The 22,943-nt window shown below is 45.1% G+C and overlaps 1 protein-coding gene across 4 annotated transcripts in view; it reads left to right on the top strand.

The window, feature by feature from the left end:
• The first annotated feature begins 8,826 nt into the window (after positions 1–8,826).
• Positions 8,827–22,943, top strand: part of Coro7 (coronin 7) — a 77,192-nt gene continuing 63,075 nt past the window's right edge. For 2 of the 4 annotated variants that reach the window (XR_010039817.1, XM_063226404.1), the window contains exons 1-6: positions 8,827–8,992; positions 11,557–11,653; positions 13,234–13,308; positions 18,001–18,071; positions 18,569–18,752; positions 20,917–20,993. Coding sequence is in view for 2 of the 4 variants with exons in the window: in XM_063226404.1 (XP_063082474.1) it covers positions 8,933–8,992; positions 11,557–11,653; positions 13,234–13,308; positions 18,001–18,071; positions 18,569–18,752; positions 20,917–20,993 (564 nt within the window). In the remaining 2 variants the exon portion in view is untranslated. The remainder of the gene's footprint in view (positions 8,993–11,556; positions 11,654–13,233; positions 13,309–18,000; positions 18,072–18,568; positions 18,753–20,916; positions 20,994–22,943) is intronic. The other 2 variants (XR_010039818.1, XM_063226403.1) reach the window with 1 other exon arrangement.

Below are 22,943 nucleotides of genomic sequence, written 5' to 3'. Positions count from 1 at the left end.
GGACTCCTCCCCAAAACTCACCTTTGTGTGCGCGTACACACACAAAGGCTCTGAGAGATGAAAAGACATGTCCAAGACCATACAGTCACACAACCAACACCCAAGCCCATATCTAACAATGAAGCCATGATTTTTTCCTTTAAACCACATCACATGTCATATTACTGCAATCCATAACTCTTAGTTACACAGCCCTTGACAGTTTACAAAATACTTTCTCATACTTAATTTCATTTGCTTCTCATAACAAAAGGGAAGAAGGGCAAGTATTTATTGTCACTGTCACATGTAAATTGTTGCCCTGCTTTCCAAGGACATCAGCTGGGACAGAACACAGTGATTCACCCCACACTTGTTGCCACAGATAGGCCACACCCCTATATTTGGGCATAAGCCCCAGATCTTCAGTCTCAGTGTTTTGCAGTCTGAAGCCTAAAACCATATTTTGTTTTTGTTTTTTTGTGTTTTTAAAAAATTTTGACTTTGGGGGCTGGGGATTTAGCTCAGCAGCATAAGTGCCTGCCTTGCAAGCGGGCAGTCCTGAGTTTGATCCCTGGAACCGATGAAAAGGAAAAAGACCAAAAAAAATTTTTTTTGACTTTTTATTTTATTGGTGCATTTTAGATATACATAATGATCAGGTTCATCATAGGGAATTTATACCTGTACATGATACATTTTGTTTCTTTTTTGTTCCCATTCCCCTCCCCTCTCTTCAATCCCTCTTTGCTTCTTATTTACAAAAGTTTTGTTTCCATTTTCTCCTTCTACTCTTTTTTTTTCTTGGCAGTCTTTCCTTTTCGACCTCCCCCCCTCCATTATTCCCTTTTTCATTTGAACACGTTCTTCCCATTTGCCAATATCTATTATACATTTTGGTCCTTATTTATATATTGGTTTCTCACACCACAGAAACAATGTAGTATTTAAATGTGTGTCAAATTTGTTTCCCTTAGGAGTGTGGTCTCAAGGTACATCCATTTAGTTAGAATTGTCTCAATCTTATTCTTCTTCATGGTGGAGGAGTATTCCATTGTATAAAAAACTCCACCTCTTCTTTATCTCTTTAAAACCATAAATTTTAAGGAGAAACAAATGTTGCTTTCAGAAGGGTGTAAAACTGCAAACATTGGGGGCTAGGGATTTAGTTCAGTGGCATAGCACATGCCTTGCAAGCAGGCGGTCATGAGTTCGATCTCTGGTACCAATAAAAAGAGAAAAAAAAAACTGCAAACATTTCCTCCGGTATACTTTTCATTTTATTAGAGCAGTAATTCTCTAGGTCCTTGCCTGATCATTTGACCTGGTAAGATCTATAATATCCAGTGGGAAATTTAAATCTTCTAAGGAATCAGACTGAAGGCAAAGGGGAATTAAGAGTGTTAATGGATCTGGGTGTGGTAGCACACACCTGTAATCCTAGCATTTGGGGGATGCTGAGGCAAGAGGATTGCTGCAAGTTTGAGCCCAGCATTGGCTACATGTATCAAGACCAGCCTCAACTATGCAGCAAGACTCTGTCTCCAAAATATATGAGTGTTAGTGGGCCTGGAGAAATCCATGGCTGCCAGATAGCTGTGACTCTATGAAACAGGGCCCTTTCAGGGAGGTCAGACTCTTCAGAGGCTGTTAAAGACAGCTTTGTTTTTGTTTTTTTATGTGTATAGTACTGAGAATTGAACCCATGGTCTTTACACCAACCCAAATTTCCAGCCCTTTTTATTTTATTTTGATACATACTTTTTGCTAAGTCATTAAGTTGCCCAGGGTGAGCTTGAACTTGTGATCCTCCTGTCTCAGCCTCCCAGAATGCAGGGATTACAGGAATGTACTATGACACCCAATTTAGCTATGATTTTCTAACTGTAGCATTTACTTTCTTCTCTATGATGGTAAGGGACAATTCTAAGAAGGTATGGAATGTGTTATCCAGATGTCCTAGGGCAGTAGTGGCAAACCTGTGGCATGTGTGCCACAGTGGGCTGTTTGTAGCACTGAAAACTCTAAAAGATTCATCACTACTGTTTTAGGGAATGATATGTACAGTGGGTAAACCAATTTTTCTTTGTCTGAATCCGCTGGTTATCCCTCAATGGAACCACCATCCTAGATGGATGTGGTGGCATGCATCTGTAATCCCAGCACTTAGGAGACCAAGGCAGGAAGATCACTGTGAGTCTGAGGCTAGCTTGGGCAATATAGTGAGTCCTTGTCTCAGTAAAACAAAACTAAACTAAACAAAAACCAAACCAAAACAAAACACCTAAAAGCTTTTAAATAACAACAGTAGTTTCAATTCAAAGGTAAATACTCTTCTATGCAAACTAGGATTAAATGTATGCAATGAGCTGGGTGTTGGCTGTACATACTTGTAGTCCCAACACTCTGGGAGACTGAGGCAGGAGGAACACAAATTCAAGCCCATCCTGCACAATTTAGTGACTTTAGCCAGGCTCTGTTTCAAAAGAAAACAAACTCAGTGGAAAGACCCTGGGTTCAATCTTTAGTACTGCCAAAGAAAACCAAACTAAGCAACACACATGCACACAAACACACACCAAACACATACTGTACACAAAAGTTTAAGCAATATTTTGCAAATGTCAGAAAAACAAGAGTTGCTTTTTTGGGATGAAGGGTAATAAGACCTTAGTATGTTTCACAGGTTCGGCTCAAATTCATGGACTGAGATAATCCTTCTGCCACATACTTCCAAGTAACTGAGACTACAGGTGTGCAAGGTGATGTCATTTTGGGGTTTTTTGTTTGTATTGTTTTATTTTATTTCTGAGACAGTGTCTTGCTATGTAGCTCAGTATGGTCTCAAACTCACAGTAATCTTCCTGCCTCAGCCTTCTGAGTGCCAAGATTACAAGTGTATATGTCTGGTGAGAATCACTTTTAAAGGAAAAAGATGATCACAGATGCTACGAATAAAGCTGTGGATCTCCTGAGACTTTAATGTGAAACCATTCCCTCAGGAAACAGGCTTTTTTTATAAGATGCTCTGTGTGATTTACCACAGTGAAAGTTACATTTTGTGTTTCCCACTGGTAAAATAATTTGTATGTTATTATAAGAAATGAAAATAATTCAGTATATATGTATATATATATATACACAGAATATATATATATCTAACATATATATGGAATATATATATATATATATATATATATATATATATATAATTATTTTGTTGTTTTTTTGTTTTTTGGTACCAGAGACCTAACTCACAATTCTGATTCTGCGCTTGCCAGGCAGGTACTGTGCCACTGAGCTATATCCCTGGCCATTGTTTATTTTTATTTTTATTTTTTGCAGTACTAGGGATCAAACCCAGGCTTCACACATGCTGGCATGGCATACCACTGAGCTGTATCCTCACCTACTAGGTGTATTTAAAACACCAGAACCCAAGAACAAATTGTTACATTTCCACTTAAACAAAAGAAATAATAATGTAAGGTATACTGCCACACTGAGAAAGGATGTCTCCCCCCGTTTTTGAAATGTATTTAGTAATAAAATTTTTCATTTCTGAGATAAGTGTATACTAGCTCCTGAAATGAACAAAGTGGAGTTTAGGCATAATTAGCTCAGAGGCAAAAAAGTAGACCTAAGGAATCTGAGGGCTGGGGATTACTACACTACCCTACTCTGAGTGTAGTGTGGTGGTACAAGCCTGTAGATCTCAGAACTCTGGAAGACTAAGGTAGGAGGATGAAAGATTGGAACCCAACATTGGCAATTTAGCAACTTAGTAAGGCCCAGTATCAAAAAACAAAAAAGTGCTGGGGATATAGTTCAGTATGAAGTCCCTGGGGTTCATCCATATTACAAAAAAAATTTTTTAAAGAACAATTAATAATGAACTTTGTTTTGTTTTGTTTTTGAGATAGATTTTCCTTATGTAGTTTATTACTGAACTCACAATAATCCTCCTGCCTCAGCCTTCTGAGTGCTAGGACTATAAGAATGCATCACTATGCCCAACTGAACAAGAATTTGGCAGTCCAGCCAGGGATTTAGCTCAGTGGCATAAGCAGCTGCCTGGCAAGCATAAGGTTGTGAGTTCAACCCCAGTACCAAAAAAATAAATAAAGCAAAGAATTTGGCAGTCCAAAACAGTTCTTATTCTGAAAAATTCAAAGGGGCTGGGGATTTAGCTCGGCGGCATAAGTGCCTGCCTTGGAAGCAGGCAGTTGTGAGTTCGATCCCTGGTACCGATAAAAAGGAAAAAGACAAAAAGACAAAAAAAAAATTCAAAAACACTTCATCTAAGTGAAGGAAAGGGCATTAATAGATAGAAAAGAATGATTAAGAATGGGGAAAAAGGACAAAAAGTCGGCACAGAAGTGTAAGTCTTGTGATACGTCACTAATTGTAAACTAATACAAAAGAAGTTACAGTTTTATGTCATTTTAATCTTCCAGTAAATCACTGGTTTTCATAAATGATAGTTTTTGCAAAAGAAAAATGAATGAGATCAGCTTCAATGCCAACAACAGATTCCTTTTTTTTTTTTTTTGTCTTTTTCGTTTTTTATTGGTACCAGGGACACAAACTCAGGACTGCCTTCTTGCAAGGCAGGCACTTATGCCGCTGAGCTAAATCCCCAGCCCCTGTGAATGTTCTTAATGCCACCAAGTTGTACACTTCAAAATGGTGAAAGTGCCAGGCATGGCAGCAAATGCCTGTGATCCCAGGGTTATGGCAAACAGAAACACTGACATGACATCCAGGATTTGGAGGCAGATTTGTGTTGATGGGCACTGAGTGGGATCATTTCTAAAATATCAGGCACGGATCTCTGGTGGTCTAGGGCTTATATATCAAGTAGTAAGTACAGAGGCAGAATGACTTGTCAAATGGGGATTGCTTCTTAGAATATGCATCATAGTGACCAGGTTTTTCTAAAAAACCAAAGTAACAGGAACTGTAACCAGGACTATTACTTGGGCAAAGAGAGGGGGAGGCTTCTCTTAGTAACTAGACCCAACTATTTGTACTGGTAGGCCAATGGGTGTTCCCAGAGGCTGACAGTCTGAGTAAGCATCATTGTTCTTTTGTGAACTCAAGGATGCAGATTCCATAGAAGCCAGCAGCTCCAAAAAATTTGCATTATTTCTTTCTTATAACAAGTTTCTGCCAGACATTGCAGCAGAGCTTATGTGTCTTTCCAGCAGGGAGCTTGGGTGTCATTAATCAGAAGTGTAGCGATATTTTGTGCTGGTAAACTAGTGAGGTCAGCTGTGGGCGCATCTCCGAAGAAGGTAAACAAGTTTTTTAATTTCTGAGAGGTTGAGTCCAAGTCAGTTGACTTTTGGGTCAAGAACTGGGATCTTTTCGTTTAAAGATGAAGAGGAGTGGCTGACAGGAGCCAATCAAAGGCAGACAGATGCAAAGTGTACCAGCAGGCTGTGGTTGGCAGAAGACTGATGGAATAGGAGGCACTGGCAGCTCAGAGATCTTGAACTGACTTTAGAGGCAGAAGTGCGTTTTAACAGTTTGACAATCTATAGACCTTTTGTAGTTTTGAAACCTTATTTTTTCCTTTCTGGGTACTGTGATGGAACTGGAAGGGACAGAGAAACAGGCTGTCGTAGAGCCAAATCTGTTTCTAGGACTTCCCCCAAAATAGTGCGAAAGTTCCCAAACCCTTACAGCAATTGAGTAACAGTCTAAAAAGGGTGAATGGATTGGGAACTACAGAACGTAAGGTGACAGCTGTGTTGCTGATGGCAGAGAGATCTTGCCCAAGGTGATTAACAGTCTATCAGGTTGACGCATGGATGGATGCCTGTTTGTGTTTCCCATGACATCTGGCAGCAAAAGGGGTAGTGGTGAGGTGGCACGGTTGAAGGTTCATACCTGTGGAAGGAGAATTTTCAGGATTTCAGGATTATGGTTATCTATCTCAGGCTGATGTAGGTTTCATCTTCCTCTCAGGAAACAGAGTTGAAAGTTCAGGGTTAAGTAAGACTGGCTTAGTGCAAAGGAGGCAGTCATTTTTTTAAACTTTTTATTGGTACCAGGGGTCGAACTCACAACCACCTGCTTGCAAGGCAGGCGCTTATGCCACTGAGCTAAATCCCCAGCCCCAAGGCAGTTGCTTCTAATTTGAAGAGGAGGTCTCTTCCCAAAAGTGGTATAGGAACTGATTTATACAGGAATTCATGTCTGGTGAGATGTCCTCCCAGGCTACAAGTTTATGCCTAGCAGAAGAGGGAAGAGGCAAGAATCCCAGTTTTGGGGCTGGGGATTTAGCTCAGCGGCATAAGCACCTGCCTTGCAGGTGGTCATGAGTTCGATCCCCGGTATCGATAAAAATGAAAAAGACAAAAAAAAAAAAAGAATCCCAGTTTCCCCAGTGATGGTAATTTCTTGACATAGTGAACTTATAAAGACAGAGTGTTCTGTTCCATTGTCTACCAGGAAAGTCACAGGTTTGCCCCCGACTTTTGCAGTGACCACAGCTCTTGTGAGCCCAACTTGATAGAGCATCCTATCCATTCAGCCCTGACAGGATGAGGAGAGGTTTAGGCTGAGGTAAGCCTGGATAGTCAGGCTTTTTGTGTCTCACAGATGGAGCAGGAGCCAAAAGGTAGGGGCATCTACCAGACTGGATTTTCTTATGAGTATTAGATACTTTTATCAGATTTCTGGGTAGCAGTGGGTGATGGGTTTTTTGCCCCCCTCTTTGATGTCTTTGAGAAGCACTTGACTGATTTTAGGTTTCTAGGTGCAAGACCTTTGGGAAATGACATGGCAACTCATTCAACAGGGCTGACAGTCCAATTTTTCCTCAGTCAAAATGTGGAACTCAGAAGGAATTGCTGACAGTCTTGTCAGGTGGGTGTTAGATGATGCCATCTGACCAGGATGGAGAAGCAGAAGGCTCTGGAGGGAAGACCTCTGTGGTCGAATGTGGGCAATAGTTACCTGAAACCTGTTCAACTGTCTGGAAGTCGACAAGCTGGGAGCAGAGAGTGAAGCTATAGGTGTTGGCAGCAACTGCAGTGGCCAATGAGGTTCCAAGGTAGAATTCTCAGGAAGAATGGGCCTGTTTCCCTTTTTTTCTTTGAGATGCAGCGAGTGGTTTGGCGTTAAGTACTCAAGACTGTACTGGTGATGCCTTTCCCAAAGCTGCTGGATCCAAGTGTGGTGGCACATGCCTGTAATCCTAATATTTGGGAGGCTGAGGCAGGAAAATAGCCTGGACCACAAAGTGAGTTCAAGTCCAGCCTGAACTGCATAGTGAAGCTCTGTCTCAAAAAATAAATAAAAAAAAATAAAATAATAACAAAGCTACTGGATTCCAGATGAATGTGGCACATGCACTTGTCATCCCAATATGCTTAGGATTCTGGATCCTAGGTTTCAGTCAGTTCAACTGGCATCATAGTTCTATTCTGTAGAAATTAAAGATGTTAACTAAAGGGGTTTTTTTTTCTACAGAAGCTTGCTATGCAGTTCAGCTTAGCATTAAACTCACAGTGTAATCCAGAACTTGCTGGAATTCTCCAGCTGGGAGTCACAAGGAGCAGTCCTCAAATCAGAGAGCCCCTTTCACAGACAGCATGTGCGCAAGTGACCTGCCCCGTCCGAAGAGAAAAGCATATTGGAGCCATGGAGTCAGTTTTCAAAGAAATGAATAAATGGTCACTGCAAGAATAAATTTGTGCGCTTTCAGGACTTGCTAGGGAGCTAAGCCACACAGCCCATTTGAGTAGGTCACTACTTAAAGGATTCTTCATTGCTTATGCCTGTTCAGGCTGACCTTGAACTATGTAACCCAGGATGGCCTTGAACTCACAGTAATCCTCCTGCCTCAGCCTCCCAAGTGCTGAGTCCCTATCTTTTCTGCTTGCCTTTTCTGTTTATCTGTAAGCTGACTTTAGTGAAGTCCTACCCGACTATGCACAAGGCCTAAGACGTGGCCGCTAAAGGATCTTATGCTCTCATGCAGTCACCTGGCCCAAACAGGGTGGAAGGCATTATATATATATATATGTTTGTATACATATATATGTATATATATAATGATCTAATTTTATTTATGTATTTATTTTTGTGGGTATGAGGAATCAAACTCAGGATCTTGGGCTTGCCACTCCTGGGCCCCCTTCATGGGCTTTTGAATAGGTTGGGAGGACAGATATTTGAGTCAGAACTGAACTGACTCCTGTGTGGTCTGCAGTAAGCAACTGACCCTTTCCAGGTGCTAAGGATTTGTCCAAGGTCTCATGCTTGCAGCTGCAACTCCACTCTTACCCTTGTCTTGAGGGGCACTTTTTTTTTGTCTTTTTGAGACAGAGTTTCACTACACAGTTCAGGATGGCTAGAACTCACTTTGTACCCCAGGCTGGCCTCGCACTGCTAGAGATCTTCCTTACCTCAGACCTCAACCTCGCTAGTGGTGATTACAGGCATGCGCCGCCACACCATCATAGGAGAGCTTCTCGTCTCCGAAATGGAGCAAATTTCTGGTTTCCCTACTTAAGAAGCTAGATAATGCGTTAGGGCGCAACCAGCCCAGTAGAAAGTCTCCTCTTCTATTAAATCCTGAGACTGCGGGTGGCCAACTCCCCAAATACGCTTCACAGGTCTGGGGACAGGTAGCAAAACTGCAAGTGATCGCCCACCCTTGCTGGTGGCCTTTCGGCTTCGGGGCGTGGCCACGAGGGGTGGCTCAGTAGACATTGGTTGGAAGGCGGGACCGCGGCGCACGCACGAAAAGAGAGGCAATTTGGGGGCGTGGCGATGTGGGCCGCAGATGGCTGCTATTGGTCCGAGGTCTTGTCGGGGTGTATCCGCGGGCGGTGCTTCGCGGGTGGGGCTGCCGGCTTCGGGAGACGCGGGTTCTCAGCCTGCACCTGAGAGTCAACACTCTGGTCCTTCAGGCTGCTCCCAGTCGGTCCCCGCCGCCATGAACCGCTTCAAAGTGTCCAAGTTCCGGCACACGGTGGTCCGACCATCTCGCCGTGAGGTGAGCCCGACCCGCCGGCCCTGCGCTCTTGCCGCGGCTGGCGCCCTCCCCCTGTTTAAGCCCCGCAGGAGACGCTTGGGGACGCCGAACCCGCGCCTTCCGAGCCATGCTTCCTTGGCGCGCCCCTTCAGGCTGCGGACCCTGCGTCCTGGCCGCTCCGTTGCTGCGGGGAGTGCAGAGTCCAGCGCTTGGTGGACTCGACCTACACAGCTGGCTGATCTTGGCTGTCTGTCAGGCCCGCCCGGCTCGCCCCGGGACCCCACAGGCGGCGCTGCCCTACGGGCCGGGGCCAGGCCTCAGGCCTGCGAGAATGCATGCTTGCATTCCTGGCTTCCGGTCGGCTCGCTGGTGAGCTGGGGCAGGGACGCTGCTAGTCCCCGGCTCCTGGTCCCTGTTGTCCCGAGTCTTCTCTGCCTCGAGGCGGGCTGGGGGAGAGATGCAGCTCTTCCCCCTGGCCACCGAGCCAGCGTGTGGGAGCCCCTCCCTCGGATTTCCGCCGGCGCTTCCTCCTCTCGCTGCTGGCGCAAGCTCTTTTACTGGGGTAAATGCTGCCTGCGGCTGGGTGTGGTCAGAGAAAGACCTGAGGCAGGTGCTGGGAGCACCACGGAGCCCCAGAATGGCAGCTTGATGAAGGGTGGACTTCAGAGATGGTGCCACCCGCTATGTTACTTGAAAGGCCTGGGAGTGTCCTCGGATAATTGGCCTGTGAATTGACCTCTGGTGACCCCATCAACGGTCTTAAGCAAGTCAAGGCAGCTGACTTGGAGCAGATGCTCGATTTTTTTCTTTTGGACAGTATTTCCTCTGTATCACCTATGTGTTGTGCCCAACTGCTGGAGCCACCACTGTCAGCGTAATAGTATTATCTTTCAATTGTGGCTTTTATAACCTCAATGAGGAAGACAGCCAGAAAAGAGAAAGACATACAGGGCCTTGTAAGTTTTAATAAGTGCACTGAAGAACACACATGAAGGATTGGAATGGAAAATGGGAAAGTGAGAGTTTATCTCAGTAGGGTGGGGGGAGCAGGTTGCCTGAAGGAAGTGACATTTCAGCCAAGTAAGACCCAAACGATGAGAAGTGGGAAAGCCTGGTGTGGGAATGGAAATTGGGCCAGGGTAGATGGAAAGTATTGACCAGAAAAGTGTGGAAACAGATGAGACCAGAACAGTCCTGCAGAGCCTGAGGGCCATGGGAATAAGTTTGGTTTTGAGCGCAGTGGAGAGCCATGCAAAGGCTGAGGGAGGTGTTTAGTGTTTAGATTTTCAGTAAGACCATACTTCTGGGTGCAGTAAGTACTGTATTGATGGAGGGTCCTGGAGAGTATTTGAGGGACCTCATGCTTTCTCCTGGGTGGGCCTCAGTCCAGCAAGATAAACAGACAGGATGGAACCAGAGATTGCAGGGGAACCTAAAGCAGTACATGTTAGGAAGATGGGAGAACAGACAGGCTGTTCTCCATCTCCATTTCAAAAACATTGTGTGTCATTGTGTTTGTACTGTTAACACTAATCAGGAAGGAAAATAATGTAAAGCACTGATGTTCTACCACTGACAAGTGAACACTGAAGTAGGAGATTGAAGTGGTGATGTTGTGGATGGGTGGACTAGGAAGTGTGGGTGCTCTGTCATTAGAGGCAGGAAGAAGTGGAGTGCGGTGGTTTGACACGAACAGGAAGCATAAAGACCTGGTTGATCTGTTTCAGAAATAGTACTCTTCTGCCTCCCTTCATGTGGGGGTGTTGGCATCGACACATTTTCGTGGGGGTGCAGCGTTTCGGCATCTAGGACACTTGGTGGAAGGGCACGTTCTGATAAGGCCAGGCCTTGATTTCCCTCCTGAGTATAGGCGTTTTTCTCTTGATAGAAGAGCCCCTGGGCTCTTGTGAAGCTCTCAGCTGTGCAGTTGGGAAAGCTGAGCCTGTCTTCTGTTTAGGTACTTATTTCTCCTCCCAACCCTCCTCTCCTTTTAATAGTAACAAGCCTTTGCCCCACTTCCTTCTGACAGCTCCTCCCCCTGTTTAAGAAACTGAGCAATATTAATATTACCCTCTTAGTGACATAGGTTTTTTTTCCTTTTTTTTTTCCCTCTTCCTGTGATACTGGGGATTGAAACCAGAACCTTAATACTGAGCCCTTTTTAATTTTTCTTTTTTTTTTTTTTTTTTTTGGTACAGGGATTGAACATATGACCTCGCACTTGCTAGGCAGGCACTGATGTCACTAAGCTAAATCCCTGGCCCTTTTTTAATTTTCTGTTTTGAGACAAGACCTTGCTAAGTTGCTGAGGCTGGACTCAAACTTATGATCTTAATTTTGTTTCTCAGAGTATTGGAATACAGGTATCCACCATCATACCCATTTCAGACTCAGGTTATTTCAAGAACATTTCGTATTTTCTAAGGGACTTTATCAGATGGAATAGGATTTGATTCAAAGATGCATCTCTATTGGTACAGTTTAAAGGTACAGTTTCCTGAATTATGCCTCCACCTTGTCCCCTTTTCAACATGTGCAGAAACCTGGCTCTCACCACACCACACATGTCTTATTCTTTATTTCAGGCCTGGATCAATGACATTCGTGCAGGAACTACTCCCTCCTGTGGGAATCATATCAAATCAAGCTGTAGCTTGATTGCCTTCAATTCTGACCGTCCAGGTAGGGGAGTGGACATGGGCAAGGAGAGAGGGCAGGCTTTGTGTAGACTGGAGAGTTAGCAGTGGTTTGGAGTAGGAGGTCCATAGGTTAGAAGGGCTTAGACCTCTACAAACTGGTTAACATGCAGTAATCAGGGCCTGGAATTTAGCTCAGTGGCACAATGCCTTCCTGGAAAGTATGAAGTCTTGAGTTTGATTCCTAATATCAAAATAAACAAACAAAACAAAAAAAAACCATGCAGTAATCAGATCAATTTTTGCTTGAAGATAAACTATATAGTAAGTCCTGGGCTTAGAAACATTCAAGTTGCAAACTTTCACAGATACAAATGGACCTCACATTTCACAGATACAAAGTCGAACTCACGACTGCCTGCTTGCAAGGCAGGTGCTTATGACGCTGAGCTAAATCCCCAGCCCCTACATTTGTAAATGTGAACAAATCACAGAAATAGCTCACATGTCTGCTAGACATTGTCACAGTTGTACTGCTGTGTGCTTAGTGTGCAATGTTCAGTCAGAGCCAGAGTGTCCAAAGCAGAGAAAAAACAGTGGTAAAGTGGAGAGGACTGCTAGGAAGCACAAAGCAGTAATTTCTTTTTTTTTTTTTGTCTTTTTCGTTTTTTTATCGGTACCAGGGATCGAACTCACGACTGCCTGCTTGCAAAGCAGGCGCTTATGCCGCTGAGCTAAATCCCCAGCCCAAAGCAGTAATTTCATGACTCATTTTGTTGCTGCAGGTCGTGGCACACACCTCTAATCCTAGTACTTGGGAGGCTGAGGCAGGAGTATTGCTGAAATTTGAGGCCACCCTGGGCTATAGAGTGAGTCCAGGCCAACCTGAACAACAGGGATACCCTGTCTCCAAACAAAACCAAATAAAACTCACTTTGTTGGACTTAGAAATGAATCCGATTTACAAATATTCTCCCAGAATGTTCCCATGGATTTACTGTAATAGTTATTGCTTCAAGAGCATGCCCAAATAAGGGCAGAGAGGGGGCTGATAGTGATATTTCCAGCCATCTCCACTGGTTATGTCTGTGGAGCCCAACATACTTGAAATCATTAAGAATGCAAAGATTTGAAAAGTCTTTCTATTATTTGGGTCTCTCTTGGCTACTGGTGATAATGTAGACCTTAAATGAACTTGAGCAAAAAATAAATACCTTTTCACTTTGCTTAAGAAGTCAGGGAACAGGGGCTGGGGATTTAGCTCAATGGCATAAGAACCTGCCTTATAAGCAGGCGGTTGTGAGTTCGATCCCTGGTACCAATAAAAATGAAAAAGACAAAAAAAAAAAAAAAGTCAGGGAACAAGGCAGGTGATATAGCTTCATAGTAGGACCTACAGCGTGAGAAAAATGCAACCTTTTCCCCAGTGTATAGCCATTGTATGGATAGTTCATGGGTTGGAAGAACATATTCTGGACTATTTGCTGTGTTGAGGGGTGTGATTTTGTGATTAGTGGACCCTCTTAGGATGTCCTAGGTGGAGCTTTCAGATACTTTCTCTTATGGGAACCCTTAGCAGAGATCCCTGCTGAGCCCGAAGTCAGAGCCGCTGTGTTTGTTTAACAGGTGTGTTGGGCATTGTGCCTCTGGAAAGCCAAGGAGAGGACAAGAGACAGGTGGCCTACCTGGGATGCCATTCAGGTGAGTGAGTGCCTGGAACTTGACCCCAGGGTTAGAGATATACAGCTTATCCTATAGCCCACGCCTTATTATTCTGAGTACTCTATGAGGTGGTTGTGTTCCGAAGGCTACATCTGATTTAGAATTTGGGCCTAGGGCCGGGGATTTAGTTCAGTGGCATAAACACCTGCCTGGCAAGCACAAGATCATGAGTTTGATCCCTGGTACCTAAAATAAAATAAAAATAACATCTGGAAATAGAATTTGGGCCTGAGTGGAGGGGAGGGAGACTGGATATTGCAGGTTCTCCAGCTGGGAGGGGGAGGATGTACAGTGCCAGGCTGAGGCTGTATGTTAGTGCTGAAGACTCACTTCTGCATGGCTGTTACCCTTCCTTGTTGTCCTGGAGCCCAGCAGCACCTCTTAACACTAGGCATCCTCCTCAGCCAACCCATCCAGGGTCCTCTGAAGGTGGCCATGCTGGGATGGAGGCTGGAGATGGGACTTCACAAAAGGCTTTCGTCCACTTCAGTTGCTTCTGGGAGCACACGGCTGGCCTTGTCTACACATCTAGCTGTAGTAGCTCTGGGCCCTGTGACCCACATTCTTGGCTTCCTGTTAGAAGATGTTGGAAGTAAGAAAAAGGGTCAATCGTTGTTTCTTTGACTGGGTGAGCTGCTCAGTGTAAGAATGATAATGTTGAGGATATTTAATACCTGGAGCGCTGTGTGCTATATAACATCGTTTATTTATTTGTTTATTTTTTGAGACAGGGTCTCACCATGTAGTTTAGGCTATCTTTGAACTCACTATGTAGCCTAGGCTAACCTGAAACTCACAATAATCCTCCTGCTCCAGCCTCCCAAGTGCTGAAATTAGAGGCACGTGCCTCAGGTTCAGCCTATCTGCATTTCTGCTCTAAACTTTTAGGAAAGGAACTATTGAAGCAATATGAGCATACCATAAACATTGTCCATGTATGAGAATGACAGAGTTATGTGCACCTCCATTCTGTTTCAGAACATTTCTGTCCTTCCCCAGATGATTCCATTTGGGACTGTGGTCTCAGGGAACCATTAATCTACTTTCTGCCTCACTAACAGACTTGCATATTATTGTCAGGGCCTCATCCAGCAAACTGTCATTTTTTTTACATTTTTTGTTAATCGGTCCTGGGGATCAAACTCATGACCACACACTTGCAAGGCAGGCACTTACACTGCTGAGCTAAATCCCCAGCCCCTAAACTGTTATTTTTCATGAATAGTTTTAGTGGAATAGTTGCATCTGTTCCCTGCTATATAGTCTGTGGATACTTTTTTGCAATAACTGCAAAGTGGAATGGTTGTTTCTATTTTATTTTGTTTTGTTTTATTTTAATTTTGGTGCTGGGAGTGGAACCCAGTGCCTTGTGTATGCTAAGCATATGCTTTAGCAATAAGCTGTACCCCCAGCTCAAAATTCATTAGTTGCAACAGTTGTATATAGTCCTAAAAATCCTAAAATCTATACTTACTCTGTGTTTTGTAGGAAATGTTTGCTGGTCTCTGCTTTGTCTTTTCATGTAAATTGACATTTCACATAAATGGAGTCATGCAATATAGTCCTTTTTTTTTAAAAATTTTTATTTTGAAAGTATACAACAGAACAAGTCAGAATAAAGCCAACTAAGATCGTACAGTGAAATTGGTACAGAACTTCACAGCAGGTTACCAGGATAACAGTAATAGGTATCACAGTATATTTTGTTATCTTTATAATAGTTGTTCTTTCAATCCCATATATCAAAATGAGATGAAATATAGAACACTATAGAACTTATCAAAACAGAATATTGAATAGAGCAGTACCATTAATCAGAAAATAGCAAAACAGTAATAAAAATATTTGCCTTCAAAGAAATGGTAGAAGGAAGTCCCCCTTATTTGCTATGGTCAGTCTCCCAGGAGATGCTCAGATTTCTGGTTCCCACTTGCTAATGGGCGGGGAGGAGGAGGAGAAGGAGGATAGGGGAAGTGGGATATTTGACTCTAGGCCATGTAGCAGTAGGTTCACTATTGCTAAGCAGGGAGGCAGGATGGTCATTTGTTTTCACAGCGTCCTCAGTTCCAACATGGCGTGGATCTCAGGAGACACTGCTGGTTCTCCCCCTGGAAGGGCTGCAGTCTGCCACCCTGCCTCCGCTTACCAGGGAGGGGAGGTGCTGGCTTGGCTTCCCAGAGTCCTCACTTCCAACATGGCATGGATCTCAGGAGACACTGCTAGTTCTCCCCCTGGAAGGGCTGCAGTAATATAGTCCTTTGAATCTGGCTTCTTTCACTTAACATAATATTTTAGAAGTTCATCTCTCTTGTAGTATGTATAAGAAATGGATTTTGTGATCTACTGTATTTTGTTTTGTTTTGTTTTGTTTTTTGGTACCAGGAATCAAACTTAGGGCTTCATGCTTACCAGGGAAGCACTGTGCCACTGAGCTATGTCCCCAGCTCTTCAGAGGTTTGTTTTTTTTTTTTTTTTTTTTTTTTTTGAGACAGGGTCTCTATACAGTGCAGGCTAGCTTTGAGCTCACTTTGTAGCCTAGGCTGGCTTCGAACTCGCATCAATCCTCCTGTCTCAGCCTCAACGAGTACTGGAATTACAGGTGTGAGCCACCACACCTGGCTCCTTCAGACTTTTTTGAAATGAGTTTTTTTATTTTAAGTGGATTTTATTTTATTTATTTATTTTGTGTCAAGAATCAAACTCTAGGGACTGGGGATTTAGCTCAGCGGTATAAGCACCTGCCTTGCAAGCAGGCGGCCGTGAGTTCGATCCCCAGTACCGATAAAAAAAAAAAAAAAAAAGAATCAAACTCGACCTCATGAATGCCAGGGAGGTACTTGTGATGCTGAGCTAAATCCCGGCCCCTGGTTAGATTTTCTTTCTTTTTTTTTTTTTCTTGGTACTAGGGATCGAACTTAAAACCTCATGCTTACCAGGCAAGTGCTTGAGCCACTCAGCTAAATCCCTGGCTCTTTTTTTGTTTTGTTTTTTGAGATAAAGTCTCACTATGTAGTTTAGGATGGTCTTGACCTTACTATGTAGCACAGACTGGCTTCAAACTCATGGCCATCCTCTTGCCTTAGCCTCCTGAGTGCTGAGATTATAGGCATGTGCCACCATGCCCAGCTGAAGTGGGCTTTAAAATAATCTACTCTTCAATTAAGAAAATTGAGGGTCAGAGAAGTTAGGAACCTAATTGTACATGCAGCTGCTGGCAGAAGCAGAATTAGTCACAGAATTGTGAATCTATGTTTGCTTCTTAATGCTTTTTCTCCCTAGGCGAACTGTCCCATATTGGTGATATCTGAAAGGTGGTGAGCCCCCAATCACCAGCTTTTCTAAATAGAAGCTGGGTAGATTGTAGCATCATGGTAACTGCAGTTCTTTAGTTTCTCCCTCCAGGAGCCCTGCCAAGAAGTAGTTCTTGTGAGTAAGAAACCTGCCCTTGTGGTTCCAAGTCCATTCTGCCCTCATAGGTGCTGGCAGTGGGGGAAACTGAGAAGGCTGGGCTCTGACTGCTAACCTACCTTTGAAGCCTTCCTGCCTTCAGAGGTCCCTACAGCCTCTCATCTCAGTGCCACATATGCCATCAGCCTGCTAGCCAGGGGGAACAGAGTGAGGGGGCATCTGGGGTGGTTCTGGGACATGTACTATGGGGAAAGCAGCGTAATGGCACACATTGATGAGGTTCTGACACCAGAGCACCTGGGCCTGATCCTCTGCTCTGCACTTTTGTAGCTGTGTGATTCTGACCAAGTTACCCTCCCAGCTGGGTGATGCTGAAGGACCACCTAAAGGGTCATTGTGAGGATTTGGTGAACTCAGTGCATTTAAGGACTTAGTGCAGGTGCACTCAGATTACTCATCCATTACTAAAACTTGTTCCCCTGGAAGATACCAGGCTGCCTGCACTGCCGGCTACCCCTGGGTGGGAATTTGCCCTTTCCTGCTCCAGCAGTTGGCATGGCATGCGTTCTGAGGCTCTAGGACCAGGACTCTTACCCTATTGTCTGGGAGTCAAGCTGGAGCTATCCTAAGTGGTGTCTGTCCATGTATGTCCTCTTTTTTTGTTCTCCTCTGGCCAGGAGGAAAACAGCCCTGCTTCTCCATAGGGAGGCAGGTGTCTGCTCCTCATTCTGGGGATGCCAGCCTATGCTCCTATCCGTACCCCACCCCCGCACTGCCCTCTGTACCTCATCACCACCCCATGCCACCAGCTTTTTTTCCTCTGGGCTGTAGCTCACTCTGTGTACCTTTCACATCTTTTTCCCACCAAAGAACTAAGACCACATCAGTCTTGCTTAAGTCTAAAGGAGATTTGTTGGTAGATTCCTAGGAACCTTCTAAATGAAAGGCACAGCTAGATGTGGCACCATAGGAGAGGCCCGGGCTGAAGATTTGGATCCCCACAGGTGCCTGGAACCAAAGAAGCTTCCTGATGCCAAGGCTCTGGGCCATCCATGGTCCCCAGGGCTCCTATGTATGTCACAGGATGGTGCCCTGGGGGCTCCCCCCTGTATCTTGTTCAGAGGGGTGCTGGGCTCATAAACTTTTAGCTACCTCTGTCAGAGCAGAAGGATCCCTTTTAAAGCTCTAGGCTCTGGTTTGGGCCTGGAGATGATTCTGCTAGGTGGAACAGGATGTTTTAGTTCAATGCCTCCTCTCCCACAGATGTGATCACTGACTTGGACTTCTCTCCCTTTGATGACTTCCTCCTGGCCACCAGTTCCACTGACAGGATGGTGAGTGGAGCCAGCTGGAGAAGGGCTCATGTCTCCATACTAGTATGGGGCCTTCTGTGCCTGTCAAGCCCCATCCCTGTCCCTGCTCTTTTCCCCTCCTTCAGACCCATGGACTCCAAGTGCTAAGATGCTGATTTGACCTTACATTACATTACTGCCCAAGAAAGCTAGATGGGGTGATCTGGGAGGCTGGAGGGGCTGGCCTGGGCAGAGCCCCTATTCCCGCTCACATGTCTTCCCTGCCATCCTCTGATCACATCTCAGGATCTTTTAGCTGGGTTCCCTCCTTCCCTTCAATGATACCAGATACACAGCTGTAGTTCCAGGACCAAACAGTTGAACCAGGTGAGGTGTTCCTGCCAGGCCAGAAGCTGTCACCTTGTGGATCAGCCTTGTACCAGCTAAGGACCTCGTTGAGGCAAGGGAGGCCTAACATAGGCTGGCTAAAGGCAGCAAGGCCTCCCAGTCCTGGGCTAAAATCTTAATCCTTTCCACAGGTAAAGCTCTGGCGACTGCCAGACCCTGGCCAGGATTTGCCCTCGGGGCCTGGATTGGTACTGGGTCCTGAGGAGCTGCCAGTGGAAGTACTGCAGTTCCACACCACTGTGGATGGCATTCTGGTGACTGCAGCAGGCAGGGCTGTGAAGGTGTGGGATGCGGCCAAGCAGCAGCCCCTGACAGGTAAGGCCACCCTCGCTCCCATTCCTGGAGCAGCCTCCATCTGCACAATCCTCCCATTCCTTAGTGGTATTTTTAGTAACATGAATTTAAAAGTATGTGCTAAGGCTGGGGTTGTAGCTCAGTGTTACAGCGCTTGCCTAGCATATATGCATGGCCATACATGGCCTGTAAACCTAGCTACTCAAGAGGCTGAAGCAGGAGGATCACAGGTTCAAGGCCAGCCTAGACAATTTAGTGAGACTGTGCCTCAAAATAAAAAAACTAAGGAAAAGACCAGATGTGGTGGTGCATTCCTGCAATCCTAGCACTTGGTAGGTTGAGGCAGGAAAATCACTGAGAGTTTGAGGCCAACCTGGACTACATAATGAGTTTGAGGCTATCCTGGACTATATGGTGAGACCTTATCTTAAAAAAAAATTTGAAAGAAAGGCTAGTGGGGATGTAGCTCAGTGTGAGGTTGGCCCTAAGTTCTACCCCCAAGGCTGCAAAAAATAAAAAGAAAAATTTTTTAAAAAGAATGTATCAGCCAGGCATGATGGCACAGGCCTGTAATCCTAGCACTTTGGAGGCTGAGACAGGAGAATTGTGGCAAGTTCCAGACCAGCCTGGGTTACAAACTAAACTCCAGGCCAGCCTAAACTCCATAGCGAGACTGTATCTCAAAAGACCAAAAAATAAATAAATGTTAAGAATGTATCAAAGTTCAACAAATACACACTGTCAATTGTATAAATATACCATCCCTCTGATTCCCCTTCGGTATCTCTCAGGTATTTTTTCTTTTTTTTTCCATTTTGTGAATAACTTCCTTCCACTATTACTTTGTTTCTTTTCTCTTTTCTTTTCTTTCTTTCTCCTTTTCTTTTTCTTTTTTTGTCTTTTTGAGACAGGATCTCATGATGTAGTCCAGGCTGGCCCTGAACTTCAGACCTCCTCCACACATCTGTTTGCAGTCCCCATGATAAAGACTGGCTCAGGAGTTTACAGAACGTGACCAAAGCCATGGTGTATATGGCAAGGTTGGGATTTGTCCCATGGTAGTAACCTTTTGGTGTAATGGTTATCTATTAATTTGGAACAAATTACTCCAAAATATAGGGACATCTCATAGTGCCTGAGGGTCAGGGATGTGGAGGGTGGCCAAGCTGGGGGTTCTCCCTCGGTGCTCTTACCAGGCTGCCATCATGTGAAGGCTTGGCTGCAGCTGGAGATTCACTTAAAGATGCTGGCTGTGGCATCAGACAGCGAGAAAGTGAGAGAATACACAGAAGGAGGAAGCACACCATTGCTTTCACCAGATAATCTTTTTTTTTTTTAAATCGGTACCAGGGATCAAACTCGAAACTGCGTGCTTGCCAGGCAGGTGCTTATGCCGCTGAGCTAAATCCCCAGCCCCTTCCTCATCACTTTTTAAAAATTGTTTTGTTTGTTTGAGAGTCTCACTATGTCATATAGGCTGGCCTTGAACTCTAAAAGTTATTTTGAGACATGGTCTTACTAAGTTGCCCAAGCTGGCCTTGAAATTGTGATCCTCTTGCCTCAGCCTTCTAAGTGGCTGGGATTAGAGGCATGTGCCACTATGTTTCAATTTCACCTTTTCAGAAGGATACCAGTCATATTGGATTACAAAGAACTTTTTTTTTTTTTTGAAGTTAGAGATTGAACCCAGGGCCTCGTATATTCTAAGCGTGCACTGTGCCACTAGGCTGCACCTCCAAAACCCAGAGAAACAATTTCCAAATAAGGTCACATTCACAGACCTAGAAGTTAGAACTTAAACATCTTTTAGGGGGACATAATTCAACATAGGACAGGAAGACTTTCAGGGAACACATGGACTTTCTTCAGAACACCAGCACGAGAGATTGAGAAGCAGAGATGACAGAAGCAGAGAGCCAGGGTGGAATGGCAAATGAGTGAACATGAGCCTGGGTTTGGGACCGAGGGCCAAAGAAGAGGGAGTCTTGAAAGGCTGTGTTGACATCTGGCCTGACAAGTTCAGGGTTGAAGGTCAAAGCCTGGGGGTACAGGCTGCTGCATCTGATGCCTCTTGGCTGAGAGGAACCCTTGGGGCTGCCTTTGCTCTGGGAGTTACCTGAGGCCTGACCTTCACTTCCCTGGTGCCCTCATCACCTGGGGCCTGACCTTGGCTGTTTCCCCACAGAGCTGGCAGCCCATGGAGACCTAGTGCAGAGTGCTGTCTGGAGCCGGGACGGAGCCCTTGTGGGTACTGCATGCAAGGTAAGTAGGTAGTGAGAGGCTATCAAGCTCTGCCTGGGTCCAGCCCAGGCCCTGTGTCTGGTTCTGTATCTTTATAGTGCCAGAGAGTACTGAGGTCAGGATGGGCATCTGTCAACTCTGCACCTAGCTGGGGCTCTATTAGATGGGGCCCTGAAGAGAGCCTCTACACTGCCTCTTGCTGTTCTCTGGTCTGCCATTTGACTCCATCCCCATCTTCAGTCAGCCTCAACCCAAGTGTCTAGTTTGTCTAAACAGCCTTACTCCCACTAAGCCTCAATTCTTCAGTGTCCTTATACAGGGCATTGGGCCTGCTGTGTGTTAGTAGGGCAGCTGACTTGGATCAGGGATGATACTAAGGAGAAGACTCTTGTTACTTTTGTTTTTTTGTTTTTTTCTTTTTTATCGGTACCGGGGATCGAACTCACGACTGCCTGCTTGGAAGGTAGGCGCTTATGCCGCTGAGCTAAATACCCAGCCCCAAGACTCTTGTTACTTGTGACAAGCCTGAGATTAGACATGGCACAGACAGGAACTATGAAACAGAGTTCTGGGGCTGGGGATTTAGCTCAGTGGCATAAGCACCTGCCTTGCAAGCAGGCAGTTGTGAGTTCGATCCCTGGTACCGATAAAAAGGCCAAAAAAAAAAAAAAAAAAAAAAAGTAACAGAGCTCTGAAAAAAGAGTTGATCCTGGGGATGAGAAGGTCAGAGCAAGCCTGCTGGGTGGAGGAAGCTGCTGATGCAGATACCTGGCTGTCCACCTGGAGAGACTAGTGCTAAGGCCTCACATGTAAAGGTTGTGGTTTTTGCCAGAGAGGGCAAGTGGTGACATGAGGTAAACAGATTTGCACTTGGGATACTCCTATAGCTGCCTTGTGGACAGAGCATGGCAGGGGTGGGTAGTGTGTAAAATTAGATGTGGGCTGGGCATTGTGGCTCATGCCTGTAAATCCCAGCATTCAGGGAGGCTGAGGTCAGAGGATTATAAATTGGGCAGGTACCGAGCCTGGGCAACTTAAAGAGTTGAGAGTTAGCAAGACCGTGTCTTAAAATATTTTTTTAAAGGACTGGGGATGTAGGTTAGTTCAGTCCCCAGTACCCTCCCCAAGAACAACTTTGTGAGGAATGGGAAGAGGTTCTCTTTAGTTAGAGGGTATTGAGACACAGTTAGGAGTGAGAGTGGGAGACCCTTGGGAGGAGCAACCTAAACCCTTATTGATGGATTGGGTGTGGAGGAGTGGGTGCTTGGGACTGGTCCTTGGCTCCAGTACCAGCCTCATGGTGAGACACATGTGTGGAGTAGGTCCTGGGACTGTGGAGGGGGTGGGGTACACCTGGTGTGAATGTTTCAGGCAGGGCTGCTCCCCAGGGAATTGTAGGTGTGTTGATCTGGGGTACATCCCAGTGGAGGTATCACCTGGATTTGTGGAAGGTGGAAAAGTAGGTATGGTTTGTACTCAAGGAGGAAAGATCATAGTCTCCAAGGAAAAGGTATGAAATACATAGCTATGACAAGGTTAGGATGTGGAACCTAGGGTGGGTTCAGAGCAGAATTGGGTGATAAAGGGGTATACTGGGGACATGAATTACCTTCAGGACCATTATCGTACTGTGCTGAGCCTGAGGACGCTAGTGTAGAATGGTTGAGAGGTGAGGAAGTACAACTGGAGAGGGGAGGAGGAAGGAAGCAGGTTGGCAGGGAAGGGAAAAATGGGGCTCTTCTGAAGCAGGGAGGCGGCAACCAGCTGCGGACACCCTTAGGCATGTGCTTTACATACTCAGAAGGGTCCAATTCCAGTGTTCTTTTTTCTCCCTTTCTGTAAGGCATGTTTTACAGTATTTATCAAGGTAGTTTTTTTTTTTGCAGGGAGGAGGGTTGGTTTTGATACAGACTTTTTGAGGGAGAGTTAGCTGTGTAGTCCAGGCTGGCTTTGATCCCACCATGTAGCCCA

This window comes from Cavia porcellus, unplaced genomic scaffold (genome assembly GCF_034190915.1).
Source record: "Cavia porcellus strain 051 isolate PalLab524CR breed Dunkin Hartley unplaced genomic scaffold, mCavPor4.1 scaffold_16, whole genome shotgun sequence".
Taxonomy (NCBI): domain Eukaryota; kingdom Metazoa; phylum Chordata; class Mammalia; order Rodentia; family Caviidae; genus Cavia; species Cavia porcellus.
The sequence above is the reverse complement of the archived record's forward strand: the minus strand, read 5'-3'. Positions and strand labels throughout refer to the sequence as shown.